At 44.0% G+C, this 14,343-nt stretch overlaps 1 protein-coding gene across 1 annotated transcript; it reads right to left on the bottom strand.

Moving 5' to 3' along the window:
• Positions 1–436: 436 nt before the first annotated feature.
• On the bottom strand, positions 437–10,983 carry LOC124000272 (NEDD4-binding protein 1-like). The gene is made up of 7 exons (XM_046306529.1): positions 10,479–10,983; positions 7,854–9,367; positions 5,922–6,052; positions 5,558–5,654; positions 2,865–2,972; positions 2,663–2,764; positions 437–2,571 (listed from the first exon to the last, which is right to left on the bottom strand). Exons 1-7 carry the CDS (start codon positions 10,782–10,784, stop codon positions 2,166–2,168), a joined length of 2,664 nt encoding a protein of 887 aa, XP_046162485.1. The 5' UTR covers positions 10,785–10,983; the 3' UTR covers positions 437–2,165.
• Between the last annotated feature and the right edge of the window lie 3,360 nt (positions 10,984–14,343).

Here is a 14,343-nt window from a genome sequence, read left to right as displayed (position 1 = left end):
TTAATGCTCAAATCGTTGACAGCTGAACCGTGTTGTGGACAATTATTGTTTTAGGAAAGTAGCATACTTTAAACCAATACAAAAATAGGCTATTACGTTTGGAAACTTAAAAATTATAATATTTTTGCCTGCATAACCTCGGAAGCCAGCCACACCAATGTGTCGGAGGAAACCCCAAATGACAACCAACATCAGCATGCAGGTGCCTGGCCCTCCACATGGACTCACTAGAGCGAGATGAGCCAAGCAAAGGGTCTGAATAAGGTATTTCAGTTTTATATTTAATACATTTCCTAAATTTCATCACCTGTTTTTGCTTTGTCACTTTCTGAATACACTGTACATGACTATTTTTGCTTTCAGTACATGTCTGCACACCAACAAAACTTATAAATGGTTAGAACAAAGACGAGAACAGACAGATGAAGAAAAGGTCTCGTTTATGACAAACAGTTGGCCTTTATTAACTTTACCAGCCTGTGGAAATCAAATATACACCCTGTCTTTCAAGTAGCCGTGAGATACCCACAGAACGCCTATGCCCTCATTGGTGATGTCACTGCATTTCCATTCTCGTAGAAATCTTAAAAGGGAAACAAATGTCAATCAAACATCAGTGACTGATATCCTTTACATTATATAGAGAAACAACAACAGAAAGGGGACTTGGATACAGAGTCCAAAGATTTACCCCACTGGTAGAATACACTGACGAACCTCTCCAAAAAGAGTTGATGTTAGTTATACACAATGGATGCACCTTGTTATACAAAACTAAAGCTATACACAACGGAAGCAAATTGTTTTCATCATAATAGCCAGGCCACTCATCTGTCTGAATTTTTTTTGAGCAATAAGTGCTCCAGGAGCAACTAGCCCCTGACAGCTTGGTTCACAGTGACCTCTGCTGGCTGGTGACTGGGGCCTTATCAAATCAAATTTTGTCACATGCGTCGAATACAACAGGTGTAGACATTACAGTGAAATGCTTACTTACGCCCTTAACCAACAACGCAGTTAAGAAAATACCTACAAAAAAGTATGAGATAAGAATAACAAATAATTAAAGAGCAGCAGTAAATAACAATAGCGGGACTATATACAGGGGGTACCGGTAGAGTCAATGTGTCAATGTGCTGGGCCCCGGTGTTGAGGTAATTGAGGTAAACATGTAGGTAGAGTTATTTGTAATTGCTGTTCATTGAACAAACAATGAATAATGGGTTTGCTATGTTACCATTACAAAAGATAGTGACTTGTACAAGAGTGGCCAGGGTGTTCCAGATCATTGAGTAACATGGGTAAGTTGGCTCTGTTTCTGGGCTCTGAGTCAGTCTGGGACTCTCCAGAAGATACAATGGCTATGTCCTCAGAGTGTAGTGGACAATCAGTACAGGAAGATAAGGGACTTAGCAGCCAAACTCTGTAAGTAATATTTGCGATGTCATTCAAGGAATATCATTTCCTCATGTTTAAGAATGTTTTTAATATATTTTCTTTCAGCACAGGATTGTGCTTGGACAGGGCACTGGTGTCTCCAGGCCGTGTATCTAGAGGAACCCTTCTACCATGCCAACATACTATCAAAGCACTGGATTGTGAATCACTGAAGGAATGAAGTATCGCTAGTTTAAAAAGAAGCTTCTTTATGGAGCTGTTTGTATTTGTGTGGTTAATTACATAAAACCATACTTGCACATGTCAATGTTCATATTTACAAAATCACACAGAAACTAATTATATTACAACATGAACAAAATAACCTTCCTTCAGCAGTTATTACAGCAATTTGGTTTTACACCTTAAAGACTTGTGCAGAGACAAATGACAGGAAATAAGTACTTAGAACATATGTGGACATCACATACAGTAGGTGCCAGCTGGACAATTCCTTCCCCACAATTGTATGGTTTCACTCGGGAAAGCAATCTATTCATGAATGGCATATGTTCCATGGACACTGCTGAACTTAAATGTGTAGAAAAAGGGGAGTTATGCCTTCCAAACAAATAGCCATCCAAGAGCAATGCAGTTGACCGACTTTAATAGAAAACATTTAAATAGCTCAGTTTTCTGTACATAGGCCTACTATTGGCACCCTCCTTCGACAGAGACTTGTAAGTGCATCTGTGTGTGAGTGACTGAGTACAGTTTTGTGCTTGGTTTCATCCCAGCAGAAGGCCTGACAGTGCGTTCAGGTCCCTCATGTAGGGGTTGTCACTGAGGATACGGTCAATGCGCTGCTTCTGGTCGGGGAAGATATCGTACAGCTTCCTTTTGAGCTCTATGGTTTCCGAGGGTGACCGCTGGGGAGGGGGAGAGGGTGTTGGGCGAGGGGTGTGTGATCGCTGAAGAGGGGGTGAGGGGTGAGGAGGGTGTGACCTCTGTGGAGGTGGTGAGGGTGTTGGGTGAGGGGGGTGCCACCCAGGGGGCCCAGAATGTGGCCAGTGGGAGAGTGGCCTAATCTGGGGGGTAGCTGTGGGGCGAGGGACAGATTGCAGAGCTTGGACAAAGACAGGTTGCGGGGTGGCTCGGGGGTCTGGCCTCAGAGGAGGTGTGACTGGGCTCCGTCTGTGAGAGAGACACACATATGGTCAATACACATACCTCTACAGTAAGGTCATACTGTATAAACAATACTATCATCTCCTTTCACACACACCTGTTGTCCTTCCGTAAGAACACCTCCAAGTGAGGGCCATGCTTCCCCAGGGGGTCATCTGGGATCATAAAGTGGTCCTCTACAAAGGTAAACTGCAGAAGCCTGGAAAAAGGGGCCAGTCAGTGTGAGAGGAGAAGGTAATATATAATCCAGGGATTATATAAATGAGTGCATGTCTGATGATTGGTTAAAAGGCCTTCACCTCTCTTGGATGATCCTCATCCATGCCTCTGATGTATTTACAAAGTCCCGCAAGTTGTCATTGGTGACGATAACCCCTCCTGTCTTCTCTGCCAGGTGGAGCAGAAACCTGTAGGTGAGAGAGAGATAAGATAGACCGAGTCATCTGACAGTGAGTCAGTATGGATGACAGTAAGGAATGTGGGCAAGGCTCTGGGACAGAGTGAGTATAGGGTGGAATATTTCAGGTATTTCTACAAATGTTCCATCACGAGAATAAATAACTTTTCTCCCGGGTAAACTGGTATTTCCCACCAAAACCGGAAGTGTCATTCAAAAGCATTTAAATAGGCCTCTGTCTGGATTTGATTCAAATTCAAGACTGATGCAACCTGAGCCTGATTTAAATGATTGTGCGGTTATCCAATACATAGGGTACTGCATATTACGCACCTCGTTCAAACCATGATAAAGCAGAGAGAACATGAGAGTCTGGTGCAGCACCTGCTGCCTACAAAATTAAAAGTATAGGCTAGCAAATTTGATTCAACATTTTCATAATATTTCCACTAATGTTATTAGCCTACCCCCTTTCTCTCTCTAGTGTTGCTTCATTCCTTCCTCACTTTCAACAGTTAAGGACAATAAAACTTGTTTCATTTATCTTCATCATTCGGCTATAGCCTATGGCCATCAAGCGTTTGCCCTTCTTTCAAACTACCCGTGAGTTCTATTGGCTGCTGTATTTAACAAACAAGAGCTTGTGTCCCTCTTTGAATAGTCTATTGGTATAAGAAATGCCCCAAAAATGATGTCCAGCAAGCTAATCTAGTCTAGCTTTTCCTGCATGGGACTGCAAGAGCTAAGGATACTTAAAAAACATTTAAAAAAAAAAAAAGAAGAGACCAGCGGCGCACAGGTGTGTACGTATTGCGCAAGAGAGGTTATACGTTAGAAGCTTATTATGCATAACCCACCATTCATGAACTAAATAGAAGGCTAACAAGGCATTGAATGGATTACCTGAAAGAGGTAAGCTAGGACATCATATCTATATAGATATAGATCTATCCATCTAGAAATCTTGAACAGGATTATGTATTTTGAATGCAGTTTGAATGGTACTGATGGGTGAGAGAGAGTGCTCGCTCCTGTTTTAAAACTCTGCAGCTGCAGTAGAAAAAATAGAGAGACCCAGGAAGCCAGATGGATATATGTAAATTAGCCGCACATTCGGTCTTTGTTCCTGTAGCATAGGCTACGCTGCAGCAAATGTAGGTCTGTCCACCTGTCACCACACCAAAGTCACCATGATGAGATGACACACTACATGACCAAAGGTATGTGAACACCTGCTTGTCTAACATCTCATTCCAAAATCATGGGCATTAATATGGCGTTGGTCCCTCCTTTGCTGCTATAACAGCCTCCACTCTTCTGGGAAGGTTTTCCACTAGATTTTGGAACATTGCTGCAGGGACTGACTTGCATTCAGCAACAAGAGTATTAGTGGGGTTGGGCACTGATGTTGGGCGATTAGGCCTGGCACGCAGTCGACATCCCAATTCATCCCAAAGGTGTTAGATGGGGTTGAGGTCGGGACTATGTGCTTGCCAGTCAAGTTTGCTTTGTGTACAGGGGCATTGTCATGCTGAAATAGGAAAGGGTATTCCCTAAACTGTTGCTACATATTTGGAAGCACAGAATTGTCTAGAATGTCATTGTATGCTGTAGAGTTAAGATTTCCCTTCAATGGAACTAAGGGGTCTAGCCCGAACCAGAAAAAACACCCCCAGACCATTATTCCTCCTCCACCAAACATTACAGTTGACACTATGCACTGGGGCAGGTAGCGTTCTCCTAGCATCCGCCAAACCCAGATTCTTCCATCGGACTGCCAGATGGCGAAGCATGATTCATCACCCCAGAGAAAGTGTTTCCACTGCTTCAGAGTCCAATGGCGAGCTATGTACAACTACAGCCGACGCTTGGCATTGCGCATGGTGATCTTAGGCTTGTGTGTGGCTGCTTGGCCAAGGAAACATTTCACGAAGCTACCGACGAACAGTTCTTGTGCTGACGTTGCTTCCAGAGGCAGTTTGGTGCTGAGCTATTCTGTAAGCCTACTGCCAATGTTTGTCTTTGGAGATTGCATGGCTGTGTTCTCGATTTTATACACCTGTTTAGCAACGGGTGTGGCTGAAAAAGCCAAATCCACTCATATAGGATATCCACGTACTTTTGTGTATATATAGTGCAGGTCTACATATTGAGATGGGCTGTCGGTCCTCACCCTGAGCATTGATGATTCATCATGCAGTGACCAGACAGAAGGTTGTAGAGAATTCAGATTTAGACATGGCATATCATGTCTGCTGTTCATATAAAACATGTATATCATTTACCGGTCTCTTGCAGTTATTTATCCCGGGAAAGGGGAATGGTTTTGGATGGTAAATCTCGGTAACCGGGTTCCCGCCATTCATCCCTAGTGAGTATGGATGAGGTGGCAGCAGGGAATGTGGGCGAGGCTGTGGGACAGGGTGAGTATGGATGAGGTGGTAGCAGGGAATGTGGGCGAGGCTGTGGGACAGGGTGAGTATGGATGAGGTGGCAGCAGGGAATGTGGGACAGGGTGATTATGGATGAGGTGGCAGCAGATAGCAGAGGGTGGGCCTGCTGTATGATGTGGTGAGATGTGTGACTCTGCAGTACCTGTCATCATGGGAGGAAATCCTCTGTCCACAGACCTCTCTGGAAGGAGTAAAGGAGAGCAGACGCAGGTCTTCCAGTTGGTTTAGGTAATGTTGTTCTATTGAGACACGTGGAGAAAATACACATATTAAGACCATATCCTTAACAGAGCACACAAAGTGCTCCAGATGTTTCTGTCTTATCACCATTCAAACAGTAATATTCACAACTATTTGCCAAAGTACAATCATCTTTCTCCTGACCAACACCTTGGATTGTTGAACTACCGGTACATTTCATGTCACTTCTTCACCCCCCAAAACCAGAGGGAGGAGATTGAGCCCAGGTTGGGGTGGCCTGTGCTGTGGTATGTTTTTGTTCTGACCTGTGGTGTAGCGGTCTCTCTTCTGCCTCCACTGAGGCACAAAGACAGTGATCTCCCGGTGGCCCTGCCTCCAGAAGGCCTCCACAGCGATGGCTATCCCCCGGCAGGAGAAGAAGCGGTGGAGACCATGCCTACAGAGGAGCACAAGGAGGAAGAGTTACTTAGGAATGCTTAGGTTAGGAACGGCTTATAACCATCCTAATACATAAAGTGATTGTTATATTTCAGATTGACAAATTGAGGATTGTCTTCAGACAGTATAGTCACAGGTGAGTAACAAGTAGGGCTGTGATGGTCATGGAATCTCGGATGACTTATTTGCGGTCACCGCTATAACCGTTCAAATAGCAAAAAGCTAGTAAAAAAATAGAAACTTTACCCAAAAGAAGCTCATTTTATCCTCTCCTCCGCTCCTGATTGCATGTGCTGCAGGATTTTTTTTTGTGTGTGTGTGGGGGGGGGGGGGGGGGGGGCAAAGACTCCTTTGCTACAACAACTCGCTGAAACAAGGAGCAACAAACTTCCATCATGCTGTGGAGTCACTGCCTCAACTGCAGGTGTTATGTTTCTGAATGCCCAGCCTTCCGTCTTCAGTCAGCTGTTTGTCCAAAACACAAAATTCTAAAATTGGCCAGTTTTGCGTCCTCTTGAATATGAATATGATATATATATATAAGTCAATTCAAATAATATTTGACTAAAACTAATATGACGGTTATTTTATGACTGTCTATCCTGACTGTGCCAGCCCAGTTTGAGATAGAAAGCCACTCAGAAAAGTAACACATTGAAGGTGTGAAAGACGCTCTGACATCTACAAAAGACGTAGCCTAACAGAGTAGAATGTCCCTCTGGTCAGAGACAGCTTTTGGCAGGAAGTTAGCAGTGCTGTGGTCCAAAAATAAAGATATGGTGAGTTTAAATGCAGCCTTTATACAATTCTACTTAAAATTCTACCCAGAGTTGTTGATCCCTCCCAATACACTAATCTCATTCTATATCTAAAAAAAAAAAGTAAAGTAGGGTTTGTTTCTATTACTTGGAGATTGCTGGAAAATATGGGCAGATAGGGGGTCCAGTAGATCTTATTAGAACCGTTACAAACAAACGGCCAGAGGATATTGTGAACACACACCAGCTTAAGACACACGTCTCATTTTGTGGGGCAATGCAAAGTCAAGGGAAGTTCCCTCTTCAAGAGAAAGTTGCACATCCTGTTTGAACTCTAACTCCAGCACCACTGACGTGGATAGTAAAATCACTGTGTCAACATGGAAATGTAATCGCCAAATATACAAAACTTTATTTCCCCTTGTAATTTTCTAAAATAAAACCCCCATACTTGTATGTCCCTATAGCATATGTACTCTGAGATCTTATCATGAAATGTGATTCTGACCTCATTCGGATGAGGTAGGTAGCCAAACTCAGTCCACACAAACTGAAGTTAGCTCTGCCAGTCAGATTAGTCCGAGTCTGAAAGGGTGATACCTCTATTACAATTATTCTGACTAAAACAACTTCCAGTAATGACTTAAGTGGACAGAATAAAATAGTGCGCGAAGTAAGACAGAGGAGAACTGGCAAGTTGAGAGAGATAGTTGGAGTTATATTACTGAGAATTATTTTATATAGATTTCCCCATGTGGACAGTCATTAGCCTTGCCAAAGACACAGTGGCCATGCCTTAAGCCTACCTACTCATACACTGAGGGTTACTGGAAGAGCTCTCAGCTATGAGCTTTTATGTTACCCTTGAAAGTCCTGACTGAGGGTTACACTCCTGCTTTCACACACACACCAACGCTCACATAGGCCTACACACAGATGGTTCCAGACAGTCATATCTGATGACGAGAAAATGAGTGTGGGCTCTCAGTGTTGTTCCACATCCTCCTACAGAGGGTTGTATAGAAAGGAGAGGTTACTCACGCCATGGCCACGTTGCTGCCGTCAATGATGATGTGCCGGAGATCAGGGTGTCCAGGCTCGTTCTGTAGGGTCAGGGTGTAGGGGTTTCTCAGGGAATCATGGAAGCGGGTCGTGGCAGTCAGGGGTGGTGGAGCAGGCTCTGTGCGAGGTGGGGGGACTCTGGCTGACAGGGTCTGATAGGAGCAGCCTGGCCGTGTGTCTGCTGGCTGGGTTGGGCGCTGTGGTGTGCTCCGCAGTGCCGTCACACTCTCCACACGTACCGGCCCCATGGTCTGAGCCCCTCCCCGGGACAGGTAGTCCATCCTGGGCCCCGATGGAAAATCCATCTGCTCTGCCATCCTGGCTTTACTGCTAGCCAGTGTGTCTGTGCTGTCCTCGTCATCATTGATGGTGATGATATCGTAAGCAGCCCCCTGAGCACTGCTGCTCCTTTTTAGTGTCATTGTCTGCAGCATGCTGCTATACTGTACCCTCTGGCCAACACCATTGCTGCTGGGTGGCTTAATGTTCTCCTTGGACTTTACATTCAGGGCTCGGTTTGGGACTCTATCTAGCCCTCTATCCTTATCCCTGGAGTTGAAAGTAGAGGAAGAAGACTCAGAGTTGTGGGTTGAGGATGCCCCTCCTCGCTGTCTCTCTGTTCTTTGGCTCTCCTCCACAATGCACTCCAGCAACAGAAAAGTGTCCTCTGTCTGGCCCGTCTCCTTCACCACCCGCTCCACCACCTCCTGCTGGTAGCCCATTGTTCTGAAGAAGTTCACCAGGCACCGCAGGTTGGTCTCAGGGCTCACAGCCTCCCCGTCATCCGCACCATCACTAGAGTCCTGCACCATCAGCCCCATGTTGGTCTTGGAGGGGGTTTTAGTTCGGCTGTCACTGGCCACAGTGTGGCGCTCTCTCTCCATCGACTCCTCTCTCCTCTCCAGGGAGTACTGTCTCTTGGTGTCCCTCAGCTCGCTCTCTGACGAGCGGCGTTTGTGGGAGGGCCGGACGCCATTCAACAACCCCGTCTCGGCCCCGGATGCAACCGACTTCTCCTCAAAGCTGGTGTCCAGGATGCGGTTGGAGAGGTCAGTGACAGGAGTGCTGCTCTGGGAGCGATCCTGGTCCACGTCTATAACCCCAAAAGGCTGAGTGGGGCTCTGGGCCAGACCTAGCAGCTCCTCCTTCAGGGCACTGGGCAACAGGAGCAGCTCCATGGCATACTTATCATCTCGCTCCTCCACAAACGTCTTGAAGGTGCGTTTCACGGCCGGTTCCCTATCTCCGGGCAGGCTGCGCTTCTCTTGGAAGAGAGCAACAAACTGCTGCACGCGGCTCTTTGCCATGATGACAGACTCAAAGCAGCCCAGCAGGCGCAGTGTGCCTGGCTCCAGCATCACAACTTCAGCGCTGGTGTCCCGCAGCAGTCGGTCAAGGAACAGACCCCGGGCACCGGCAAAGATGCAGTGCATGTCCACGGGGTAGTGCTCCTCTTGCTGCAGCTCTGGATCACACAGGCCTTTCAGGTACTCCTGCAACAACACAGGGTCAACACCAGTTAGAAAAGTAGACATGACAACAACAACAAAAAATTACCATACACACGAGAAGGTCCACATTCGAAGCTTAACAGGGTAATGCGCCAATTGAAACTGATAGCATGATGCACAGGGATACCCCCTCTACGCCTACTCAAGAAACTTCACTCATCTTCACTGACAACTCTCAGTCAACTCTGTCATTACCACATTGACTGTAAATTGGCGAGATTCAAACGTGGAAGATGGGAAGTTGTCAGAGACCAACTGAAACCCAATGAGGAAATCTAAACCTCTTTCCAGAAATATTTGATGAATCAACCTCAAGTTTGGCTATGTCAAAGAAGCACCTGTCACAGTGTGTCTCCTCTCCATACAGCGGACATGGTTTCCTGATGACTACACACTGGAAAGATACATGATGAGGCAAGACATAACTGTGTTGGGGTTTCCGTTTTCTGTGTTCTCAATGGGGTGGGAGGAGATTCCAAGTTTACTGGCACTAATAGTACGTTTCCGCGTCGTCGAATAGGTGACATTGATATTACCGAATCCGGTGATCTGTACATTGAACTTTACCTGCCGGCTACACGATGTTGTCAAGGGAAAACTCAAGGCACAGAAGTGTAAAAGATGTAGCCTAGCTAAGACTGGTGTTTTTAGAGTAGTAGAATGAACGGGAAATAAGTGTTGAAATGAAAACAAAAGGAACGCCAAGAACAGCTTGTCCGTCTGTCATGCAATTCGGGATCTTACGGAATGATGTAAACCTGGCCGGACTCTTAACGTTAGATCTATAATCTTTAACGTTACTGATATATTATCTGTACAGTTAAATTTGCTAGAAGGCATATGATACAGAGCCTTATCAGATTATGAAACCCAAACAACTTCTCAATTAGCATAGTAGCTATTCCATTCGGTACACCATGACCATGCGATTGATTATACTGCCTGATTTGTCACTTACATTTCAGGATGGCGCTTCTCTACTAACGTTAAAAGGCTGTTTAACTGCCTGACAAAAATAAATAAAACAATATAAGAATGGGTATCAATGTTATAAGCCTCAAGCTAATTTCAATAAGTCACAGTCAATGTTTACCTTTGCCCTCGACACGTCGTCTCTCTTCCCCTTGAGTTGAAGCCATATCTGCCTTGATGCTGTACTACTGTGGGCTCCAGTGTCCAAAAGGCCGATAATTGTGAAAACTACCCGGAAAACCTGTTCTACTCTGGGTTTGGCGCATTTCAGTTCTTCTTGCTTGTTTTCAAAGACAGCAAATTCGTCCACTGTCAGGGATTCTTGCTGTTGTTTGCTCCCTGTTGGCGACAGCCTGTTTCCCAGGGGTTCCTTACAGGTTACCTCGGTGACTCGCTTCATACCGAGAAGGGGCCGCGTTGTTGACATTCTGTTTTTGAATATGTCTGTCCCTTTTGACAACAGATCGTTTTAATATCGTAACCATTCGGTGTCATTTGGATCTTTATCCTCCTTCATGGTTTCCTTCTATCGGTCTTCCTCTTCTATGCGGTGATATATTAGCTAGAGTGGTCCAGTTTTAAGACAACTTTTTACATGTCAACCCCGACGCATCCGGAAAGTCCCAGTGATGATGTCATCAAAAGACGACAATATGTACGGTATGTGTTTATTTATCTCATCCAAAGAGAAGATCTTATAGATATTTTGACTATCTATTCAATATCTTTAGCAAAATGTCATTATGTTTTTTGTAAATAACTTAGCTTCCCATGGAGAAGAACAAACAACCAATGTTAAAGTCCAGACACATCATTGTCAAACAATTTATAATGGTCACAAGGGCAATTAGTGGGACATAGGTTTATCATCCAGATAAATATGGATTATAAACAAATCATGTTATAATAGATAATTTTAACCAAGCACATTTGTGAAACTCCAGAAATACCCGTATTCGTGCAGCTGATTCGTCAATTCATAGCTGATCTAAAATTATACAATTACACCACCTACTGGTGATGAAGCTACATAACATAAAACGCTTGATGATAGATGTGTTTTGCGCATTGTCAACCTTTTTTCATGACACATAATGAGCCATAATACAAGACAAGAGTTGTAAGGTTTGTGAACAGGCTCTAGACAATGTTAAACTTAATTAATGAATGTAGTCTGTTTACCTAAATTAATTGTGCTGAAAACGAATGTGACTATTATTGGTACATTGTAATCAGAGCCATATTTGTCCATTAATCTAAATATGGCTCTGAGTGTAATGCATTTGCCTAATACGGTTGGGTAAAGCTGAGCATAAATTTGGAAAAATACTTTTCCTCTAACTGGAGTTTATCTGCTAATATGTGAGGAACTAACATTTGTGTCAGTTTAATCTCAAGAGACCAATACACTATAGCAGGGTTTCTCAATCTCGGCCCTCGGGACCCCAAGACGTGCACGTTTAGTTTTTTGCCCTAGCACAACACAGTAGATTCAAATAATCAACTAATTATCAAGCTTTGAATCAGCTGTGTAGTGCTAGGGCAAAAAACTAAAAGTGCACGTTGCAACTACGCCTAGAAGGCCAGCATCCCGGGGTCGCCTCTTCACTGTTGATATTGAGACTGGTGTTTTGCGGGTACTATTTAATGAAGCTGCCAGTTGAGGACTTGTGAGGCGTCTGTTTCTCAACACTCTAATGTACTTGTCCGCTTGCTCTCAGTTGTGCACCGGGGCCTCCCACTCTTCTTTCTATTCTGGTTAGGGCCAGTTTGCGCTGTTCTGTGAAGGGTGTTGTACGAGATCTTCAGTTTCTTTGCAATTTCTCGCATGGAATAGCCTTCATTTCTCAGAACAAGAATAGACTGACAAGTTTCAGAAGAAATATATTTGTTTCTGGCCATTTTGAGCCTGTAATCGAACCCACAAATGCTGATGCTCCAGATACTCAACTAGTCTAAAGAAGGCCAGTTTTATTACTTATTTAATCAGCAAAACAGTCTTCAGCTGTGCTGACATAATTGCAATTAGTGTTCTAATGATCAATTAGCCTTTTAAAATGATAAACTTGGATTAGCTAACACAACGTGCCACTGGAACACAGGAGTGATGGTTGCTGATAATGGGCCTCTGTACGCCTATGTAGATATTACATAAAACATCTGCCATTTCCAGCTACAATAGTCATTTACAACATTAACAATGTCTACACTGTATTTCTGATAAATTTGATGTTATTTTAATGGACAAAACATTTAGCTTTTCTATGAAAAACAAGGACATTTCTACGTGACCACAAACTTTTGAACGGTAGTGTATATATATATATATTTTTTACACATTTGTTGCATGCAATCCAGATTCTCTTTTGCATATTCAAGATATACAGACTGAGACATTTAGCCTTTGACCAAGTAAAATAGTATGCAACGCCAAGTGATGTGACTTGATATAAGCCAAATCTGTGTATTTGTTTGATTGTGTTTCTGTATGTGATAGTGTTCTTTTCATGCCTGTGTTTTTCATGGAGTTAGACATTAAGTGAAAGCGAAAGAGACGTGTGTGTGTGTGTGTGTGGGCACTGGATGAGCAGAGGTAATGGAGAAAGAGGAGTGGCTGGCTGGCTGTTGTCAGGCGCCGAGGCCTTGAGATGGAGGAGAACACAAAGCAGCAGCTATACAGGCCATTCAGAACAACAACGCCTCACCCACACTGATGGCAATGGCAAAGTGTTCGCTCTGTCAGTCAGGAACATTGATTATAACAACATTATAAACCCAGCAAGTATTATCTTTATATGTAACTATTCAACTTTATTGGAGGGTTCCCCAACTGGCGGCCCGTTCTCTGGATTTGCCCCGATAGTTTTATTTGGCCCCCTAAGTTTTCAAAGCAAAAAAACCAAAAACATTTATAATTTGTTTTATTTGTACAATTTTCATTGTTGGACATAAAAGACTGAAAACACCAGGAAATCAGCTCCAAGTGACTTTCATTTGGGAAATCTCTTCCCGAATATTTCCAAGCATAATAGAGAGACGTGATTGTATTCAAATGTAAGGTTTGAAATTATTATGTTTTAGGCAAATATATCTGTTTGTTGCTTCTTGTGGAAAATTTTCAGTCTACGAATGATTTTTAATAATGTTTTGGACCTCCGACCACCCGCTCAAGAAAAAATTTGCCCGCGGCTGTAGTTGCTTGATGATCCCTGCTGTATTGTATTGTGAAAGGTGTGGCGTGAAGCATTACCGTGACAATTTGTATTCATACTCTGTCCACTAGATGATGCTCTCACCCTCCAGACACCAAAAAGGCCCCTAAACCAGGCTCTTTCCCCTCTCCATGGCAGAGTAATATTGACAAAAACAATTCTGAACATCGATAATTTTCATTATTTGAAGTCCAGACGCACAGAGCAGGGGAATCTAGTCTTTATTAAAGTTAATTGAAGAGAAGAGTTGGGTTGAACAAGAGAAGAGAGCGAGCCGTGAACCATCAACGTCCAGATGACAGTAATATCAGCAGAGGTATCCTGTCGGCCCATTTGTTTTTGGCAGCCTCATAATGTACCAAGCCTTCAAAACCAAATGGACACTCACTGTTGTTGGAACACAACCACACCACAACACAGCCAGACCTTGATTACCTCACATTCTCCTCATGTTGTGTTTTGCTCTGCCTGTGAATTAACTAGTCTCTCTCTCTCTGTCTGTCTGTCTGTCTGTCTGTCTGTCTGTCTGTCTGTCTGTCTGTCTGTCTGTCTGTCTGTCTGTCTGTCTGTCTGTCTGTCTGTCTGTCTGTCTGTCTGTCTGTCTGTCTGTCTGTCTGTCTGTCTGTCTGTCTGTCTGTCTGTCTGTCTGTCTGTCTGTCTGTCTCTCTCGCTGTCTGTCTCTCTCGCTGTCTGTCTCTCTCGCTGTCTCTCACACACATACACACAGAGTCCATGAGGAATAATTAGGCAATATATCAATCAGTGGTTACTCTT

The sequence above is a fragment of the Oncorhynchus gorbuscha genome, linkage group LG02 (genome assembly GCF_021184085.1).
Source record: "Oncorhynchus gorbuscha isolate QuinsamMale2020 ecotype Even-year linkage group LG02, OgorEven_v1.0, whole genome shotgun sequence".
NCBI lineage: Eukaryota > Metazoa > Chordata > Actinopteri > Salmoniformes > Salmonidae > Oncorhynchus > Oncorhynchus gorbuscha.
This window is presented reverse-complemented; position numbering and strand designations above follow the sequence as displayed.

Coding starts and splice junctions, on each gene's coding strand:
- LOC124000272 (XM_046306529.1), bottom strand. CDS start 10,784: ATGTCAACAACGCGGCCCCTTCTCGGTATGAAGCGAGTCACCGAGGTA. Junction 2,765..2,864: donor ATGAGGATCATCCAAGAGAG/GTGAAGGCCTTT, acceptor CCCTTTTTCCAG/GCTTCTGCAGTTTACCTTTG. Junction 2,572..2,662: donor TTCTTACGGAAGGACAACAG/GTGTGTGTGAAA, acceptor TCTCTCTCACAG/ACGGAGCCCAGTCACACCTC.